Source organism: Gymnoscopelus microlampas, assembly GCF_963454915.1.
Source record: "Gymnoscopelus microlampas genome assembly, chromosome: 15".
NCBI lineage: Eukaryota > Metazoa > Chordata > Actinopteri > Myctophiformes > Myctophidae > Gymnoscopelus > Gymnoscopelus microlampas.
The window spans coordinates 31,479,683-31,501,578 of record NC_139952.1 but is presented as its reverse complement, the minus strand read 5'-3'; the positions used below and the strand labels follow the sequence as shown (position 1 = coordinate 31,501,578).

Genomic DNA, 21,896 nt, shown 5'->3' with positions numbered 1-21,896 from the left:
GACCTGGCATCCTATAGTGTGTATATAGTAGTTCCAATGTACAGATATAGATGTGATATTGATATTACTGTTTAGGCTGATGATAGGTTCTTGGTTTACCTATAATCCTAGATTACCATTACCTTGTGTTTTCTTTGCTTACTGTAAATCGCTCTGGATTAAGAGCATCTGCTAAATGTCTAAATTGTAAATATTATGTCACTTTTTTCTTAAATGAATACAATGTAATTTTGTCCAATCTGTATGGTAGAGCATGTAAATACAATATATATTATACAACTGGGGTGGTTGTATTTTGTCTCCCTGCTCTTCTATTGAGACAATTAGATGTCAAAGGTCATGTCCCAATAGGGAAACCGGGTTCAAATCCGGGGTAGAAGAGGAAAGTTACATAGTGCTGCTTTAGCCACACAAATCTTGTGTGGGGGTCCCTAGCACGAACATCATATTTTCAGATGGGGGTCTGTGGACAAATACATATTAATTTGGGGGCCCTTGACATTAAAATGTTTTAAAACCAATGCTTTAAACAACCTTAGGAAACGAGCCCAAATAAGCTACTACAGTATAGAAACAACCTGCATCTACCAATATTTACAAGTGACTTTACAGAAAAACAAGCCCAAAGTCGCCTATATTAAGCAGACTTGGCAACGACTGGTCTCTTTCTGTCTAGCTCTTCCAGGTAATGTAAAGGACATGCGAGGCACACATCAGACGAAATCGAATATCGCCTCTCGTCTCAGAGGCCATCGATAACGCTGGGAAATAAACGCTTGGATGATTTAGTGGCGCGTCGTCGCTCCGTATTGCACTCTGGACCCAGGGAGGAGGAAACTGCTTTTTAGAAGTCTCGAGGAAAAGACACAAAAAGCTGGTGGTGCATGCAGGCCTTCAATGAGGTGCATTATGGTCCAAAAACGCCCCCCACAGGTTCCCAGACAGGAAGTTTGGAGAGTGAATCAAGGAAGAACCACATCTGTTTGTGCCATTACAGCCTCTCAGCTCTCCCTGTCCCTCTGAGACACATGGCCTCTACCAGTTAACCCTGTCTTCAGCTTAAACGTCTGATGTGTTGAGCAATCCATTCAGTGCAGATTGAACACTTAGAAAACCACTTGAACCCTTTTAGTCAGCCGTTCTCAATTTCTTTCATGTCAAGGACCCCCAAAAAATGATAATGTATTTGGCTCCCGTCTCAAACATATTGGGTGTGTTCGAAAATACAGCCCTGAGCGCACTGGCCAATACAAACTAATAGGCGAGTGTGCTCCGGTGCGTAATTTCCGCACCCATTTTGTGCTGGGACCCCCAGAAGCAAATCTTTGAGTTAAAAAGAGATTTGCACACATTTTTAAGATTATTTTCGTACCGTGCTATGAGCTTGCAGATTAGCTATTTTTGAAAAGCCAAAAAATATAAATTATGGTTAAAAAGTGGTTAAAATGATTGCGATGCTATATTAACACATTTTGCTCCCCCACATGACCCTAGGTGGACCCCACTTTGAGAACCAATGCTCTTAGTAAACTTGAACAGGGGTCTGTCTGTACCTTGAAACACACATATCTTTGCCGAATGTTAGGGATGGGTTCAAGTAGTGAATGTCTGTGTGTGAGGGCTCCATTCCAGTGGAGATTGAACCAGTTAATAGAACATTATCTTTACTCCGGTGAAGGAAAAATGACATATTATTTACCCTGGCTCCAGGAAGTCCACTCTGTCCGTTGTTTCCACGCTCACCCTGGGATAAAACACAACGTAACAGGGATTATAGTATCATCCATAATATTTCACAGACAAATGCTTTTACTTCTTCACAATGTACTCACAGATACGCCTTTAGGACCAGGACCACCCGTACGCCCTGCATCTCCTTGGACCCCCTGTAGAGCAAAAACACCACATCAGTTCAAATCCGAATTTAGCAAAAACCTTGTCATGCTGTTTATTATGATGTATTGCAACTATGAGAATTACAATACGATCATCAATTATGATCCCTATATCAAAAGAATACGTCTGTGAGTGACCAGCAATTCTGAAGTATTATAAAATGCATTATGATCCGATGTTATAAGCACATTATAGTGTATTTATACTTGACCTTATAACTAATTATGAAATGCTTTATAATGTGAGTGCATTATGAGTACTTATGAGTGCTCATAACTGAGTTGTACTCATACAGAGTTATGAGTACATTATAATGAATTTATACGTGACCTTATGGGTCAATAAAATGCTTTATAATGTGACTGCATTATGAGTACTTATGAGTGCTCATAACTGAGTTGTACTCATACAGAGTTATGAGTACATTATAATGAATTTATACGTGACCTTATGGGTCAATAAAATGCTTTAGAATGTGTTAATTATATTGTTATGAAGCATTCTGAGTGCTTCTAACTATGATTACACAGTGTTATAAGCAGATTATAAATGCATTATAGACATGGGCTTCATAGAAAGTGCTACCAAACCGCAAATGCATCCGTTCATATCCAAACTTAGCAAAACAGTTCATGCTGCCTATTGAGTAGCGTGGGGGGCTATAACCATGAGGTGCTGTGTCAGGGTTGAACTAACTAACAGGCCTATAAAGACCCAAAACGGCAACAGCAGCTGTCACTGCGGGGGATATCCGCTATTAGTCCTGTGACCCTAACCCCCCTCCCCCCTTGACCCAACATAACCTTGACCTCTGGCCTCTGAAATCATTCTCACTCTCTGTACTCTATTCTGCCGCAGAAAACCTGCTAAGGACGGAAAATGTCATCCGCTATCATTCAAACAGTGTCACACCACCTCTTTGTTAGTTTGGGTTTCAGAGCATTACATTACATTACATTACAGTCATTTAGCAGACGCTTTTATCCAAAGCGACTTACAATAAGTGCATTCAACATAGGTAGGCAAGGAAACTACTAATCATCAGGAGTCTTAAGTGCATTCTCTTCTAAAACAAGAAACTAAGAGTATACCTAGTGCTAAGTTAAAAGTGTAATATATCAGCTACCTACTTTCTTAAACAGATGAGCACAATGCACACTGCACAATTAGGTGACAAACCTCCATAACTCCGACGGCGTACAAATGGAACCGAATGGACCTATACGGGTCCATTCGGTTCCATTTGCACACTGTCAGAGTTACAGACCTGGCTGTAAGGCACCATTTGTTTCCTACAAATGAATAGTTTAGCTGGGGACCCCATGGAATCCCCTCAGTGACCCCTGGGGGTCCCAAGACCCTACTTTTTGAACCACTTGTCTAAATAAGCAATGGAAGCCCTCCTACTGTATTTCTCCAATATGGTATTTGCCTGTGTTTGAACACAAGAGGGCGCTCATTCCCTCAAGCCTGAGCTCCTCTGTTTGGCAGAGGAAAGCTCAATTTATTTTACTTTCAATATTTATATATTTTTAGTGAGCATGTTTCCATTTCCAGTTCACACAAAAGTGGATTTGTTATAACTCACCGCCTACGAAGGCCGAATACATACAAAGTAACCAAAATAACAACCTTCAAATAAACAATATACCGCCTGATACAGAGCAAAAGGACAATGTGAAGTTTACACAAAAGGAACCCTCAATTCAATATGTGATGATGGCATATACATTGAGCTTTTTCCTTTTTGCAAACTAAAAATAAAGTGGTTTGCGTTCTAAACCCAAGGTGTGCCAAAGCTAGAGCCAGGTAGCGAGCCAGCATAGAAATCAAAAAAACAACTGAAGAGGCACTCAGCACCCCACTCAGCACTCCATCAGCAGCACTGAAAACCGAAACGTCCAATCCTTTTCTCACCTCTTCACAAATGTCACCTTTTTCACTATGTAAATACCTATATATACTTTTGCATCCCAAGAGCCTCTCCCCCTTTTTTGTCAGCCTCTTCTATAATTTTTTGGGGACTTTTTTGTTAACTTAAGGTTGTCCTTTTGTTCAAATTATTATGCCATCGCACCATGGTGACGCTTGTCAAAAAATAGATGATCTTCAAGCTTGAAAATCTTTTCAGAGACACCAGACAGATTAAATATTAGGCAGAAGGGCAGCCTTTCACCTCTCACTGGCCAAACATGGTCCAGCACTCTACTTCTCTCTCTGTCTGTCTGTCTCTCTGTCTCGTCTCCCTCCTTCCGAGGCAAAAAGCCAACCAAGCCAATCCCGTTCCCACAGGAAATCGATAGCAGACCGGAGAGGTAATTGTCCAGAAAGAAAATGCATGTACACTCACTTGTTGAACAAGAGCGCGTCTCTGATGGCAGCAGACAAACAGAATGCTGCCTTTTTCCTCTGCATCAAAATTACCTTGAAGACCCCCCCATCAACGTGCCAAACACAGCATGTGCATTGTGCACTATACTGGGCTTGTGAATAGATTAAAAATGGAGGACACAACGTTGTATTGGCTCACCTTCAGTCCTGCTAGGCCAGGCAATCCTGAAGCGCCAGGGTTTCCTGCTTCACCCTGTTAAATAAACAAAAACAAAGAAAGACAGTTTACAATCGCACGTTACTATATTTCACATCATAACACAACGGTGTAATGCAATATTTGGGTTTTACACAAACAACATCTACAGAACAGAAGGTTCGAGGTTATGAACCACTGCAACGGTCAATGCTTAAAGTTGCAATCCGTTGGTTTTGCGTCCTCGTCAGGAGGAGTCAAATCCCGGGTCTTCCCGCGCAGAAAGACCAAACAACCGCTGGACTAAGGGGGAATGTTTGCTTGCTCAAGGGAGATATTGTGATATGAGCTACTTGAGTGGTTCTCAAACCTCGTAATTTCAAGGACCCCTATAACTCTGAGAGTGTACATATGGAATGGACACTTACGAGTCCATTTGGTTCCATTTGTACACTCTCAGAGTTATACAGACCTGTAAGGGTCCCTTTCGAACCCCTTCAAGGAACCCTGACGGTCCGTGGACCCTACTTTGAGAACCACTGTCCTTTCCGACACCAGGAACTTAATGTCTCAATGGAAGAGTAGGGAGACCTCCTCCAACAACTGCAGATCTTCTAGTTATATCGTATTAACATATTCTACCACACAGATTAGTTCTAATAACACTTTTGTTCATTGAAACAAAAATTCTAGATTGCAGCTTTAAGACTGAAGGTGCTGTCCACAGATAGATTCAATTTTTCTTACGCTCTCTCCTTTGTCGCCTTGCAGCCCGTCGATACCTGGTATACCACCGGTTCCCTGTCAAACATGTATGAACACAACTATTAGTAACGGACATCATCGTACAGATTAAAAACCACAGCAATTAATTCATGTCCACTCGTCCCCCATTCGGGGGTTTGTCACAACCTTCTCGCCTTTCTGTCCGGCAGTGCCTTGCAACCCTCTGCTGCCTGAGTCGCCCTGTAGAACAAAGATGTGTGTTTGTTAAGACCTTGTCAGGTGATTGTCATGCACGTAAAATGGCGGCAGGTGATGGCGGGCGATGGCGACACGTGCTGTGAGAACGTCTCAGCAAAACCTGGTTATAATCATCATGACAGAACGTGGTTTAGTTCATCTTAGTACCGTCGTCACAACAATGGCAGCACAGAAGTATTGACACAATGACACGGGGTTAGAGGTGTATTAATTGACTTTGGACAAATTAAACATGAGACGACATACAGTGTCAGCATGAGACAAAGACAGAAAGTTAACCACTTAAACCCTACATGTATATCGTCGTTGCTGTCGGGCAGAAACCTTGTATCTCCATATTTCAACTTTTCATGTTTTTCTTTTGTTGTAAATTAATGCCCTACTACAGTGTCACACAAAAGGAGCAAAAATAGCAGATCTACAAACTCAAAACTCATCGTGATGCGACACATTTTGAGATCTGCTTTTGCTAAAGTAGGCCAGTTTTTGGACATATGAGGTTTCCACTTGACATCAACGCTATATACTTGGCGTCCATTGTCCCCCAGGGGTGTATAGTTTCCCCCCTCCTTTTATTCCCCTACACATCAATTCTCCTTGCCGAAAATAGTAGATCTACACGCTCACAACGTGTCACAATGCGACATGTTGTGAGCTTGCAGATCGGCTATATTTTCGCCAAATGATCACCTATTATGATGACATGCCCAGAAACAGGAACAACACTATGGTTGAAGTGGTTAACTTCACACAAAACGTCTCTTACAAAGGCGAAACGTGACAAACAAACAAAACATGGAAGTAAGGGTTAGAGAGCCAGACGATGCTGTCAAGATAGCCCACTGAGACCCACAGTGGCCAAACCCAAATGCCTTCAAACAATGATGACTCAAGGAACAATGCCTCTCTATTGTCTCTGTCAACGTTGCGAGTTTCGGTTTGTACACTGATGTCACGTCCTGCGCCAAGGAATCTCTTGGAATGCAAAAATGAGAAAAGCAACGAGTGCTTTAATTGCATAGTACCACGATGTCTTTTCCCCCCGCCGCAAGACTTCACCGCTCTTCATAAACCACTTTACAAGTCACCAAATAAGGCCCTCTAATTATTTTAGGGGCTTATATCATTTTAACGCACGTCATTTCATCTGCACAGATCAGTAAAGGTCCCTTATCCCACTGCGCCCTGTAATGAAAACACTGTCACCAAAAAAAAAAAAAGTCTCCGCTACACAGGGAACTGCTTGTGCTTGTCTCTTAAAGAAATAATTAGAGGCGATGAAAGTGAGAGTGGGGGGGGGGGGGGATAGGCTCACTCTCACCCCCCACGCTACTCTACAAACAACACTAGACATTCTTTTTTACCACAACACACAGGCTGCTTTTGCACCAATGTTTAATAAGTTAACATTGACAAAAAGAACAGCCCTCTCTGGAGGGGTGGGGAGGGGTGGGTGGACGGGCAGGTGGGTGGGGGTGGAAGGCTCATGCAGGGATATAGAAATAGAAACGGAACATAGCAACAGGGATACTGTACAAAATTATGAACTGTGTTAAAACTTTCTAGTTTTTTAACGCAGCTTCCAGAAGTGCAAAAAAGTAAAAAATGCTAAAACAGTATGATGAAATGAGTGTCGCTCTTTTGAGTCACTGGCATTTCACTTTTGTTAGTGTGAGAACTTTCTTGAGGAAAATAAAGAGCCTTGTCTTTTTTAGCCCCCAGTGACCGATTGTGTGTCAACATGGCCGACGGCCATGCGAGTGTTGCTGACTTATGTGTTTAAACTTGATTTCAGTGCCGCAACGTAATACTTCAATCTCTTAAAAGCCCTCTATACTTTGTAGTACGACAAATAGCAAAAACATCTGCTGTGAGCTTGTAAGATCTGCTGTTTGTGCCACTTTAGAAAATCTAGAAAATCTGGGCAATTTTAGATTTTGGAATATCTTTCACATTTTCTTTCTCCTATAATGACATGCCCCCAAATAGGGACACCAGGTTGAAAGCGGATAAATCAAACAAAGCAGATGTACCGTGACAAATTAGTATAATATATGCTATTATTGTGTAATCACCTGTATTATTAAGTAATAATAATAGCACAAATTACAGGTGCATTTCTCACCACTATGTACAACCCGAGGGAATAAGGTGAAACAGAGGGGAGAGAGAGAGAGAGAGAGAGAAAGCCATGTCTTCCAGACCACTTGTGGCCGTTGTTAAGTATCCTTCTCTTGGACAGCTGCTATGATGCATGCCTAGGATTTAGTCTGAGGGGGGAGAAATTATACCGCGAGGCTCCCAGCTGGCACTGCCATGGGAGCACAGAGTATGTGATTTAAAACAGACTGGGTGGGCGTGAGTGTGGGCATGCTCTCTCTCTGCTATACACATCCTCTGTGGTAACCTGTCCTGTAATTCTGACAATGACACACTGGAATCTATAAGTAATCGCCCTCTCCTCCTCAGCCACTCCCCGTCGTGAGAGGAGAGGTATGGAAAATGCAAAGTATTATATCCATTTCCAGCATTTTTTTGTTGTAGTTGCTGTTGTCTGCTGCAGTGGTGGATATTTAAGTATATTTATACAATACTAACTGTACTTGAGTACAATTTTGAGGTATTCCATTTTGCGATACTTTATACTTCTACTCCACTATACGTCTCAGAGGCAAATATTGAATTTTTTACTCCTCTACAGTTATTTGAAAACTTTACTTTGTAGATTCACTATATTATTATCACAAAACATACATTAACCAATTAAGCCCTACTCTATAATTCATCAATTCGAAAATAGCCGATCTACCATCACACAACGTGTTGCATTGCGAGCTTGTAGATCTGCAATTTTTTGGGAAAGAAATGGCATACTTTAACTTTTCTACTATGAGTATGTTTTTATGCCAACACTTTTGTACTTTTATTCAAGTAAAATTCTGAAGACAGGACATTCAGTATTTCTACTTTTACTTAAGTAAAACATCAGAGTACTTTTCTTTCCACCGCTGGTTGTCTGTTTCTCAAACTAATAACGACTCAAACTATTTAGCCCTTTACACTTGATTTGATTTGACTTCGTTTGTCTCCATTGGTCCTCTGCATTGAATCCATCCATAAGGAGCAGTGAGCAGCCACAGAGTGCAGCGCTCAAGGACCAACTCCAGATGTAATGCCAGCACCTTGGTCAAATGCACTGGCAGGAATACAGTATGTATCTGGCATGCATGTCTTCTGGTTTGGGAGGAAACCGGAGGAAGCCCAACGCAAACAAGAACATGCAAACTCAACACAGAAAGGACCCCCCCTGTTAGGGTTCGAACCTTCTTAAATTTAGACCTATTTGATCCGTATTTGATCCCGCAGGGGAAATTTGGTTTTCAGCTTCACCCAACTGATTGCTGCCCAAGTGGTCAGGCTTTGAGTGCAGGCAGGGTTGCCGTTCGGGGTTAAGCCTGGGGCCATCTCTACCCATTCAGCTATGGCCACTTACTGTGTGAGGGCCAGTGAGGCAACAATGCTAACCACTTCTAAGCCAGTTCTAAATACTTCATCACATGACAAATAGCTCGATCTACAAGCTCACAATACGTTGCATTATTTGCAACGCATGGTGAGCTTAAGATGCCGGGACAATTATGACATGTCCTAAAATAAGATGCCAGGTTAAGTGTTTGCAACTGAAGGTCTCTGTTAAACGTATTATGTAAATGTACATGTAGACACAAAAAAGACAGAAAAGTATTTGGGGTTAAGGCGTTATAAGCTCATGCACTGTCAGGAGGAGAGTGAGAGCGGACAGAGTTCTTTGCCCGACCGGCGAAAGGCTTCCTTACCTTTACGCCTCTGTCACCTTTGACAGAGATGACTTTGCCCTGCAAATAATCAATCGACAAGGATCAATTATTATCGAGGCGCGGAGAGAAGCAGGGGAGGATTGTAGAGGAAATACATGCACTCTGACAAGACTGAAAGGCCTTTTTTTAAGTACACATACTGTGTACATTATGTAACTTTACAGATTACATATTACATGACCTTTTCCAAAATAATATCTAAATCTACAGCTTTTCATATAATGTATCATGCATTAAAGGAGCACTACACCTATTTCCAACAGTACAGTTTCTTCTTATAATTGGTCCTCACTAATGCTCATTATATGATGGTACAGTATCACTTCTATCTATTAGCTTTGCATCTCAGAGGTGGGCTGTGGACAGTTCAGAAACCTGTCTGCCATGCAACAACAAACAGTGGCTTCCATATCAGCGTTGTAACTTTCTAGGAATACTTGTAAAAGCCTGTAGTTTCCATTAACTTGGAATCCCATCCGATGATGTCATTGGTACAGCCCACCTCTCAGAAGCAAAGCGAGTAGACAGAAATGGTACTTAAGTATAGCCTTGGGAAACAGCGGTTCCGCCTGAGCCACGTGTCCGTCCTGCTGTTTCCGTAGCGTGAGACAGCTTAATGTACAAGAAAACCCCATGGACATGATGCTAGTATGTCGCAGAGACTTTCCCCCAATCCAACCCTCCATGCCGAGTGCCAAGCAGGGAAGCATTAGGTACCATTTTTAAAGTCTTCGGTGCGACTCGGCCGGGGATTGAACCCCAATCTCCCAATTTCAGGGCGGACACTCTCACGAAAAGGCCACTGAGCCGTGGTTAGACATGGTATATCATCTTATAATGAGCATTAGTGAGGACTAATTGAACATAAGGTTGAAAATGCGTGACGATTTCCTTTAAATAAGAATCTGTATGAATGTGAAATCCCAGGACTATTTTACGACACGCTGAATTTTAAGTAGCTAGGTAATTTCTTCAGGATAAAAAAAATAACTGTCCGCTACAATAAACAAGTACACTTTATGTTTTCCATACAACTTCTCCTTTTAGTCCTCTGGGGCCAGCAGCTCCGACGGCACCCTGAATGCCAGCGTCGCCCTAAAAAAGGGTAGGCACGTCACATAATGAAAAGGCATGGCAAAAGACTAGGGAAAAAAACAGCAGTTATTACAGAAAGAAATGTCACACAATATTACTTAAAAGGAGCGGTAGATGACCTTTTCACCCTGAGGACCAGTAATGCCAGGCACGCCAGGCTCTCCCTGTATGGGAAATGGAAATGAAAAAACATCTTTGGAAAGGCAGTGAAATGATGAAACATTTCCACTGATCTGCACATGAGGCGGATTTGATGCGATAGGGAAGATATTGTGGAGATAATATCATATTGTGATGATAAAAAACATGTTCTTTTAAAAATTTCAAAAGGTTTCAAAACAGCGGAAATAGCCGGTCTACAAGCTTACAATGTTGCTTGCGTTGTGAGCTTGTGGATTGGCATTTTTCTTTTTTTTTTTACACTTATTTTTAACATTTTGGTCGCTTTTGGAAAGTATGAAATAGGGTGATTAAAACCAAGAAAAGACAAAACTTAAGCCGTATCACAACATTACGATCCAAAATCTCAGACGATATCTAGTCTCATATCACAATATAGATATTATTTCAACATAATCGCCCAGCCCTAGGATGAAGGATATACAAAGTCAGTCATGAACAGAACAGGTACAACAGAACGTCACCTGGTCTCCAGCGGGACAGGAGCAGTTGGCAGTCGGGCCTTTCTGTTGCTCCACCGGCGTAGGCGTAGGTGTGGGGATCTCCAACGGAGGCGCCTCCGTCACCACTTTCTTGGGGCACTGAAACAGCGAAAAATAAAAAATGATGTCAACTGAGCATGGTGACCGTACTGCAGTCACCCCACCAACCACGGAACGTTTCAGATGATGCCACATGGAAAGTGGCTCCGTAGCCACAAGGCCACTGGCAGTAGATTCCTAAATAGCTTGTTCCACCCGTATACAATCAGGCATAGTACGAACGAGCTTGGCCAAAGTTAAAGAAAAATACGTAGGCTTGGGAAAGTGCTAATAACCCCCACGCACACGCACACACACACACACACACACACACACACACACACACACACACACACACACACACACACACACCAACGAACGAACCTACTGGAATACCCTCAAGGACCCCTGGGGGTCACTCTGAGAACCACGGTACTAAGCATAGTGTTGCTGATGTGCTGGAAATACGTGAGGAACATGACAGGACTGTGACTTGATAAGGTAAAGATAACCCCCCCAAGGGTAAAACTCACCGGTCCCGTGGGCAGATCACAGCAGGTCTCCAGCTCTGCATGCTTGGAATCGCAATAGATCATCATCCTCTGCAGGTCAAACTGGGGGGGCAGAGGAGTGCACACTCACTGCATGAACTGATCAAACACACACACACCAGGATCACCTTGGACTTTATGCGGAAAGGACATCGCACCATGAGCTGAACATGAAGTACCCTGTAGTGCAATGAGACTCAATGCGCTTCGCTGGACTTATACTTCTATTTGATCATTACGCTGAACTTACTTCCATTTGATCATTTGGCCATTCCCCATTTGCTATACTTTTCACTTAGAGCCCAGACGAAGACAGATTTTTGTGGTTTGAGGAGTCCTCGACCACCGATTTACCGATGTTTTGACCTATGTGACTAAGTTAATTGTAATCAAGTTGAAAAACTTCAGATTTAATTTGAGTTTTTCAAAAATAGAAAGAAAAGAAATTGCTGATATACAAGCTCACAAAACAACACATCACGGCGGGTTGTCAGCTTGTAGATTGGCTATATTTGAATGTTTTTGATTATCATTTTTAAAATAAAAAAATGTCACTAATAATGACATGCCCAAAATAGGAACGGCAGGTTGAAAGGGAATAAAAATGGGCTGCACAATTGCTCATGTACCGATGTCGTCATAAAAGTCAAATAATGGCCGATATGTCGGCCAGACCCATATACTGCTTCAGTCTAGCTCTAAATGAGACTCTAACACCGATGCACTTCAGTGAATTTACACCCATTTTTATGATGACACTGCTATTCCACTTTTGCTTCACTTTTCACATTTTGCTTTGACATTTACTGCTACAGTCAGGGTTTTTAAGACTCACATCAATCGGTACGCTGTCGTACAACCTCTTCCCAATAACCGTCTTCCCTTGGATATCGATGTCCTCCCTGTCCTCGATGGGCAGAGTCTGGATGAGCTTGCAGTCCAGGTACAGGGAGACGGACTTGGCGTCCACGCTGAGGCCGATCTTGTGCCAGTTGCGGTCAAAGAGGTTGTCCACCTCTGGGTTCTTGAACACGGCTCTCACAGCGTCCTTGGTCAGCCCTACGGCGTTGTACTCCACCGCCTTGTTCTCGCCGTCCAGACGGATCGAAACCTGGTATGACACAGGCACAGAATGGGGGAAAAAAAAGAGGGAATATTGTAAATGAAAAGCTTAAACACTTTAATCCTCTAGTCTTAGTGAAACGAGCGGCTTATAGATCTGCTATTTTTTGGCTAATGTTCCCCCCAGAAAATGAATGCTGGGGTTCAGGTGGTTAAAATGCTGCTACCCAGGATTTGAACCTATATCCCTCACACGAGTGCTAAATCTTCTAATGTTGCTCTACTAAAAGTAAAGTCTGTTTAGTAAGAAGATATATTGCATTTTGAGCTTCAGTACCACTTGTCAAGCAGTAGTGGTGGTCCTATACCCCCCCCCCCCCCAACACCCACACACACAAGATATACATTTCTACTGCAATTGTGTTAATTACAGTAATATTAACATACTCTACCAAACAGATTGGTAAAACATAATGTTTAATGTACAAAACATTTGATGGATTGAAAATATATAGATGGATAGGCCTAATGAGATTAAATAATGAGATTATGAAAATCATATATCATTTAACACAATTTTCAGTTTTCACTTAAAGGTGAACTTAACATCATGGCCCTAGTACTGTAAGTTCAGTGTGGACTAATTGGCTAAATATGGATTCAAAAGGTTGAATGTATTCCTGTTATGTGGTGTACTACTCACCTGTGGGATTCCATATTTGTCAAAGACCTGCCACAGGTACCAGTCTTCACGTCGGGAGGTTTTTCTGAATTTAAACGTCGTCACAAAAGCGTATTCATCTGGCAGTCCCTGAGGAAACACGTCTCTGTGGAATGAAAGAAGATTGTCAATATTGACTTTATCATAATTATTTTTGGCATGAGGTTAATTCATGGATTTTTGCTTTAGGCATGTAGCCCAATGACAACACAACACAACATACAGTACATTTAACACAACATAACAAGACAAGACAAGACAAGACAAGACAGTCTTATGACCAGTAGGGTCATATGTGTAATTGTTGTCTTCCTTGTGAATGTTTGGTTGCCAACAGTCCCGTATTAGCCGCACGCCCCGTATTTTGACCTTACGAGGCGCATCCCGTACGACGTCAATTGTCCCGGGTAAAGGGAAGATGCATAATCAAATATATATATTTTTTGTGCGTGCGCCATGCAGTGCATTATGTCTGCCTGTCTTTGAGTGCTGTAGCCGAAGGGCGATAGGACCCTGGGGGTGCCGCTCGCGCGTATGTGTGTGTGTGTGTGTGTGTGTGTGTGTGTGTGTGTGTGCGTGCTTGTGAGCTCCGTTCCGTCAGCAACGATAGGACATCCGTTTTTGGAGCTAGCAACTATAAGGTTTCCGGTTGCCTTCAAAATTAGATCACGGATGTGTAATGTTTTTTAAAAGACACAAATCTATTTTAAAAATACATTTATGATGTACGTCTTTTAAATGGCGCATACTAGAACACTTCTAATTGCCAATTTTATTTTTATAGACACAAATGTATTTTAAAAATACATTTACTTTAACTGGATATTCATTTGTGTTTGTTACATATGTATTGTTTTTGAACTGTTTGTCCATTATTGTAATACTGCCTCTAGGCCAGGTCACTCTTGGAAAATTATCATGATATAATATTGTTTATTGCAGAAGCAAATAAACAGTGATAAAAGTAACAACAAAATATGCTAAATAAAGCAAGGGGGGTTTATAAAGTTGATCTCACCTATTTAAAAACTAAAATACAATACAAATAAGAATGTAATCAGAAAAATAAAAGTGTGTGTGTGTGTGTGTGTGTGTGTGTGTGCGCGTGCGTGCGTGCGTGCGTGCGTGCGTGCGTGCGTGCGTGCGTGCGTGCGTGCGTGCTTGTGTGTGTTCGTGAGAACTGTTCCATAACTGAGCGCCCCTGAACTTGATAGAATATTGATACAGACCAATAGTACAGAATGTTGGTGAAAATTGAGAGATAATTTGTAAAAAAAAAAAAACTGGCAGGCCGTCCAGTGCGGCCAGATGTAAGAAAAGAAAGTGCCATTTTCAGACAACAGTGGACACTGTAAAGGCGCCGGCGGACACTGCCAACACATCTGACATACGCACGCGTGCGGGGACACCTGCCCTACAACGCCACACTCTCGGATAAGCCCGAGAGGTGTAAAAAAAAGTGTGGCGGACCGCCCAGTGAGGTCAGGGGTCAGAAAAAGGCCATTTTCAGTGCATAGCCTTTACAAATTGGACGCTGGACACGAGACAGCTATTTGCCGTGGCACTTGTGACATACGCACAAGCTTTATCATACCTGCCATTCCATCTGTACTTTAATTTTATTTGTGTTATCTATATTTTTATTTCTACTTCATTACATCAGTATTGTTACTTGTTACTGATGTATTTTGTTTGGTTGTGTTAGCACAGTCTCTGTAGAAACAGGTCTCAACATTTCACTGCTACTTGAGTAAGTGACAAATAAATCCCTCTTGATTCTTGTTCAGATTAGTTCCAGAGTTCTCTTTGAAAATGTCTCACATTTTGAAATGGCTCCACATCCATTGCCTGATATTAAGCTGGTAGGTACACATGATGTAATAGACATGCCACTAAAAGTATGCACTTAAAAGTTTATTTTCATTCATTATTTATATTCTTTATAATTGTGAATGTTAAAAATTGTGGGGTTCTGCTATAGTCACTTACAAAACGTATACTCTTATTTCAACGTGAAATGATAGTGTTGTATACTGGAGTCAAACTGGGTCTGTGTCAAATATACTGCAGTTCTCACATTAGTTTATATAGTAGGCCTAATACCTATCACCGTCCTTTGACTTTATTTGACTCTTAGTGAGAAAGACAGTTACTTGAGTCAGCGTTTAATAGCCTACAGCCAGCAATTGTTTCTAATTATGACAAGCAAAATAACACAAATGATAATAATACTCCTGTGTGCGAGTCTGTTGAGAAGAAAATAACTCCAGAAGAGAGTGGCAGATTTTCATGGAACTTGGTAGAAATGATCTCCAGGCTGCCCTAGATAAATGGCACAATCATAGTCACAGTCAATGTTACATACGTCTTATCTCAGGAACGGTAGAGGACAACAATAGAGGACAATTTGGAAGATATTGGCCATGGTGTGGATGTTTTTTTGCATTTTTTTTTTACGCCTCTCGGACTTATCCGAGAGTGTGGCGTTGTAGAGGAGGTGTCCCCGCACGCGTGCGTGTGTCAGAAGTGTCGGCAGTGTCCGCCGGCGCCTGTCCAGTGTCCACTTTTGTCTGAGAACGGCACTTTTCTGACCTCTGACCTCACTGGACGGTCCGCCACACTTTTTTTTACACCTCTCCCGCTTAGCGGAGAGTGTGGCGTTGTAGGGGAGGTGTCCCCGCACGCGTGCGTGTGTCAGAGTCGGCAGTGTCCGCCGGCGCCTGTCCAGTGTCCACTTTTGCCTGAAAACGGCACTTTTCTGACCTCTGACCTCACTGGACGGTCCGCCACACTTTTTTTTACACCTCTCCCGCTTAGCGGAGAGTGTGGCGTTGTAGGGGAGGTGTCCCCGCACGCGTGCGTATGTCAGAAGTGTCGGCAGTGTCCGCCGGCGCCTGTCCAGTGTCCACTTTTGTCTGAGAACGGCACTTTTCTGACCATTTATCCATTTAGATAAATTATTAATGTTTAAAAAAACGTTTTTGTTACACAGAAACATAATATGTGTTGTATAGCTTCGTTTAAATGCTTAATTTGTAGTTTTAATGTGCAAATTAACCGTTTTTCTACTTTATTTTTATTTTTAGAGGGTACTCTTATTCTGAAGAGATTGTCCACCGGAAGTCTTATAGTTGCTCCGTTATAGTTGCTGACGGAACACAGCTGTGCTAGCGTGTGTTTGAGATTTCCTCATTGACGTGTGTGGAGAAAAGTGCGCTGCCATGGAAGAGAGAGAAACATCATATGCCGGCCTTTCTGAAAAGAAAATACTTTGTTCTTAAAAGAAACAAACAAACAGTGGGAAGAGAAACTGTGTTAAGCCCATGAGTGGAGAATGAAGATGTGTCACAGTCTTCTGAATCTGCACCTTGTGTCGCACTAGAACTCCCTGCAACTATGGCAGAGGGAGGTTTCATAACATGGCACAGTCATGCTCAAGCAGGTGACACGAAATGAAGGTGCATCTAAGATTGCTCTACCGAAAATAAGTTATGAGGATACGTTAGTATATCATACTAGCTTATAGTTAGTTAGGACTGAGGCTGGGCTGCAACAGCATGGACTGCACTAACAAGCTGAACAGTGCAATGTTTAATGATTCAAATACTGAAAATGAAATCCAAGGCTGAGATGATAACAGCCCCAACACAGTGCTCGATATTCTGAAAGTTCACAGAAAAGAATAGCAGCACTCACTTAAGTCCATTTAGGCTTTTATTTATTTAGGTCATAGCACCCCAGCAGCAGCTTCATACGGACGTTTCGGCCCACAGGCCTTCCTCAGCGTATAAACTGGATATTCTGAAAGACCTGCAGCAGGTGAGCAAGTAAACGCACCCCCTGTTTGTGTGTGTGTGTGTGTGTGTGTGTGTCTGTGAGAGAGTCAGCTGATTGATGGGGAAAAAGCCTGGGAAAATGGTTGGTTGAAGGTCTTATAATGTCTAATAATGATGTACCGTGCATGTTCACATCATGTACTTTACATTACTTAATACCATTTTTCAAATATTTTATTTTTCAACATTTTGGACAAAATAGCCAATTGTACATCGAGGTGCCCAGATGTCCCTAGTGCCCACCTATCCTGTATCCGATTTGAACATGCTTCTAGAATATTTCACATTTAAGGCCTCATTTAAACAATTGCTATAAAACCTGTGGATGTCATTATGGCATAAACAATAAGTTGAAGGGTACATTTTGGAGGTTCAAATCATGTACAGCCTACTTATTTCATACCCTTTTCCAAAGCATACTGTTATTATTTACTTTTTCACATTTGGCAAACAACTGCCAATGTCAAACTGCAAAACATACATACATACACATCTGGTGTATGGCTGAAGCTTGCATTTAATTTCCTTGTGATTATGGTCTGAATAGAACTTGGTACAACCATGTTACAGTTAGTGTGATGTAGTAGCCTAATGCAGGTGTACTAAGACCATTGTGTTTGTTTTGTGTTATAGGTATAATGCATAGTTTTATATGTATTTGGGGGGTTTGACCCCCTATTTCAATCTCTGGGTATTCTCATTCAGACACCACTCAGTCACCACTCACCCGGTGAGTGGTGACTGAGTGGTGTCTGAATGTGAGTGGTTGGCTACTAGGTGGACCCTGCTGGTGATTGGCTACTGTGACCACTGACCAGGCTGTGGACTATAAAGATCGCTGTCACCAGTTTAGATCACAGATGTTTTCCTACTGACCAGCCTAGAACCACACTAGGCCAGTGTTTACCAAGTTTTTAGAGTTCTGTTAATGTGGTCTAGTGTACAGCCATGGCACTGTAAAATACGTATTTAAAGGTCCAGTTATTGATGTTAAAATACATGTGAAATAGCTCTATATTCTGATAGTATTCGTTGTTGTAGTCTCTCCAGCTCTTTAGTCATTTTCATCTCAGAATAACAATCAGGAACTCATACAGGATAAACAAGTAAAAATTGCATGTGCAGAAACAAATAAATGAGCAGACAAAATTGTAACTGGAACTCTATGATATTCCATCCAATCTCCTGATTGCATGAAATTGGTGTCCCACCTAGTGGCTATTTTATATTTACTAAAGATCTGGAGAGACAGGGAGTCCCCTGAAGAAACCCCTATAATGATTATTTACTAAATATCTGGAGAGACAGGGAGTCCCCTGAAGAAACACCTATAATGATTAATCATAATGTAACTTTTTAAACAAATAAGTTTTGTTTTACAAAAATATATTATTTAAGCACTATAACTACAGTAGAATAAGGGACTTGTGATGCAAGTGAACAACATTGGTGCAGACCGCAGGGCCTCTTCAATTCATCCTGTACTTTCTCCACAAGTGGTAAGTTGCATAAAGCATATACGGTAAATATAGGCCTAGAAAGTACACCTTAAGGGTGTACTTTTGGACTCAATTACGGTTTAAAACGGTGCACATTACATCGTTCCAAATAAAAAAGCCATGTATGTTAGCTTAGCTTAGTAGCTGTAATGTTTTGTAAGCCTAGCTGTTAGTTGTTATTGTTTATATTGCTGTATTGCGATGCTACATTAGCCTGTAGCATTGCAGTGCCCTAGGTGCACTCATATCTGCCATGATAAAGTGATTAGAACTCACTCAGTTTGCTGTACAATGGGCATGGTCCCCAGACGAACATAAGAGCTTTGTCCTTCGTCAACTCTGGTCCCCAAAATGTCTCTCACGTTGAAGAATTCCATCAGGTCAAACCCTGCAATAAACACAAACATGCATAATTGCTGCTGTGCAGTTGACGCACACGGACACATATATAAACATAAACACACGCTTTGTTTTTTTGCACACTTTTGGGGGTCATTGCATTGACTTAGGTTCATCACCCTAGCATCTGGCCTTAGATCAAGACTATCATAGATGTATTTAAAGATTTTTACATTTGCATATACGAAAGTAAAAGTCAGACTCGATATAATACATCTATGATAGTCTAGATCCAAGGCTACATAGCGTCCTTATTCTGGGGTGAACATTCAGCAAAAGTAGCATAATTATCCAAAAGCTTGTAGATCAGTGGTTCTCACATTTTTTCATGTCAAGGACCCCCATTTACACTTATTAGCCCGCGGACCCCCATTTGAAAAGATATGCCAGGGAACCCCTATAAGAAAAGATTTTCATGGCTCTAGCACCATTTTAATTTCAAGGACCCCCAGTTTCACATGCATTAAGATCCCCATTTAATGACATTTCTATCTCTGCGATCCCAATTTATGTTGTAAAATCAATGTCAATTTAACTCTGAGAGTGTACATTTGGTTGGTTCCATTTGTACACTCTCAAGTTACAGACCCATAAGGATCAATTTGGTCCCTAACTATCCATCATTTATCTGGGGACTCCCTGGAACCCCCTCAAGGACCCTTGGGGGTCCCCGGACCCCACTTTGAGGACCAATGTTGTAGATCACACATCTAATAGAAATGTATATCTGTACAGTAGCCTACAGAAAGCATACTGGAGGTTTCTCCATAAAATATTTTAATAAGTGTGCTTGGCAATTATACACCAGGAAGTTGAGTTGTGTGGAGTGTAGTGGAGTTGAGTTGTGGTCGTGTCAAACACCACGGTGCTGCCAGAGCTGAACTGGGTCAACGAGCGCTACCACACCCAGCAGCCTGCTGTATTTGTGGCTTTTTGGGCGAAGCTTAAACTCACACTATTACTGAATGGAAACCAGCCCATTCCACTGGTTCTTTTAGATGTGCTGCCAGAAGATACAGCTACCAGTGTACAATTATGTCACTGGTAAACTGTGTGTGTGCGTGTGTCCGCGCACGTGTGAGAGCGCATGTGTGCACATTGCCGGTGTCCAAAAGATTGGCACTAAACTCACAAACTTTGATTAATGTCGGGTGTGGATTCTTTAACATGTGGGATAACATATATAAAAAAATGGTACATCCGCACTTACTAGTGGTGGAATTAACCACTTAAACCCCATATGGTTGACCGGAGTCCCTCAGGGCTCGATCTATGCTAGTGTACTTTTCACTTGAGTTGTCGATCTGCTATTTTCTGCGAAAGCTTTCCCCACAATATGGATATTGGGGTTTAAGTATAATGGTTAAGTGACTAAGTACACATTTGAGGTACTTTTACTTTAGTCGAGTATATAAAAGATTTTATTTTTTTGGATATTTTTTTTTAGCTTTTTCTGCCTTTAAGTTGATAGAATACAGTAGACTGACAGGAAATGGAAAGAGAGATGGGGAGTGACACGCAGCAAGAGGTCGTCGGGAACGGGATTCGAACCCGCGACACGCTGTTATCATTATTATCAGCCTTGGTGTCTGGACCGCTACGCCAGCCGTCCTGGTTAACGCTTAGATTCTTTACATTTTTACTCTACTACATCTCAGAGTCAATACTGTACTTTTTGTTACTCCACTACAAATATTTGAAAACTTGAGTTACTTGTTACATTGAAGATTTAGATTATTATTACCATACATTAACAGATGAGTATGAACGGTAGTTGTGAGCGTAGTAGTAGTATTAAAATCAGCCCACCTTTACTAGATTACACATTAATGCATTACTAAAGTTAATGGGCCATTCTGCATAACGAGTACTGTTACATTTGGTATTTTGAAGCCAATACTTTTTACTATTACTTGTAACAAAGAATTTTTACGTGGTGGAATTGATACTTTTACTCAAGTAAAACAAATGACTATTTCTTCCACCACTGTCCACACTCACAAAATGAGTTTCACAGATGTTTCTGTGTTCATTTCTATTTTATTTTTATTTATTTATTTCACTGCAGCAATACTGATGGTGGAGACAGCTTATTATTATTCCCTTTGAGTGGAACAAAAGAAAAAAAAAACTTTACCCACGGTATCTCTAAACCATTTAAGGAATCTTAGTCATTAAGTTTGTTAAACAGATGTGTTTATACATTACTGTCATCAGAAAAAAGAGATGCTGAAATATTCTTGTAATTAAGAACCAAATGAGGATTTAGCTGCTGTGTGTGTGTGTGTGTGTGTGTGTGTGTGTGTGTGTGTGTGTGTGTGTGTGTGTGTGTGTGTGTGTGTGTGTGTGTGTGTGTGTGTATATGTGTGTGTGTGTGTGTGTGTGTGTGTGTGTGTGTGTGTGTGTGTGTGTGCGTGGTGCGTGCGTGCGTGTCGTGTGCTATAGCGAGCATCTGATTTGAAGTGGCCCAAAACCACAGCCTGTATATTTAGGTGGTTTGGAAATGACACGCCTTTGTTTAAGAAACACACTGGTAGCCATGGCGATGATGACGATGGCATCAGGATGAAGGCTGGTAGTGTCTGTTGTGTTGTTGTGTTGCAGTCATCATTAACCACTTGAACCCTATACTTGTTTGACCGGAGTCCCTCAGGGTTCTGTACTAGTGTATTTTCTGTTTTCACTCTACATCAGTGGTTCTCAAACTTCGTTTCATGTCAAGGACCCCCAAATTGATATGTATTTGGATGGGGACCGCCATTTGAAAG

The 21,896-nt window shown here is 41.6% G+C and overlaps 1 protein-coding gene across 3 annotated transcripts in view; it reads right to left on the bottom strand.

Annotated features, from left to right (window-relative positions):
- Positions 1–21,896, bottom strand: part of col22a1 (collagen, type XXII, alpha 1) — an 88,330-nt gene that overhangs the window by 46,485 nt on the left and 19,949 nt on the right. Inside the window, exons 5-17 of one of the 3 annotated variants that reach the window (XM_084081328.1) lie at positions 19,006–19,117; positions 13,377–13,500; positions 12,447–12,722; positions 11,594–11,674; positions 11,004–11,120; positions 10,479–10,523; positions 10,297–10,359; positions 9,244–9,282; positions 5,336–5,389; positions 5,171–5,224; positions 4,427–4,480; positions 1,833–1,886; positions 1,700–1,744 (exon numbers count right to left, since the gene is read on the bottom strand). In XM_084081328.1, the coding sequence (XP_083937454.1) occupies positions 1,700–1,744; positions 1,833–1,886; positions 4,427–4,480; positions 5,171–5,224; positions 5,336–5,389; positions 9,244–9,282; positions 10,297–10,359; positions 10,479–10,523; positions 11,004–11,120; positions 11,594–11,674; positions 12,447–12,722; positions 13,377–13,500; positions 19,006–19,117 (1,118 nt within the window). The remainder of the gene's footprint in view (positions 1–1,699; positions 1,745–1,832; positions 1,887–4,426; positions 4,481–5,170; positions 5,225–5,335; positions 5,390–9,243; positions 9,283–10,296; positions 10,360–10,478; positions 10,524–11,003; positions 11,121–11,593; positions 11,675–12,446; positions 12,723–13,376; positions 13,501–19,005; positions 19,118–21,896) is intronic. The other 2 variants (XM_084081329.1, XM_084081330.1) reach the window with 2 other exon arrangements.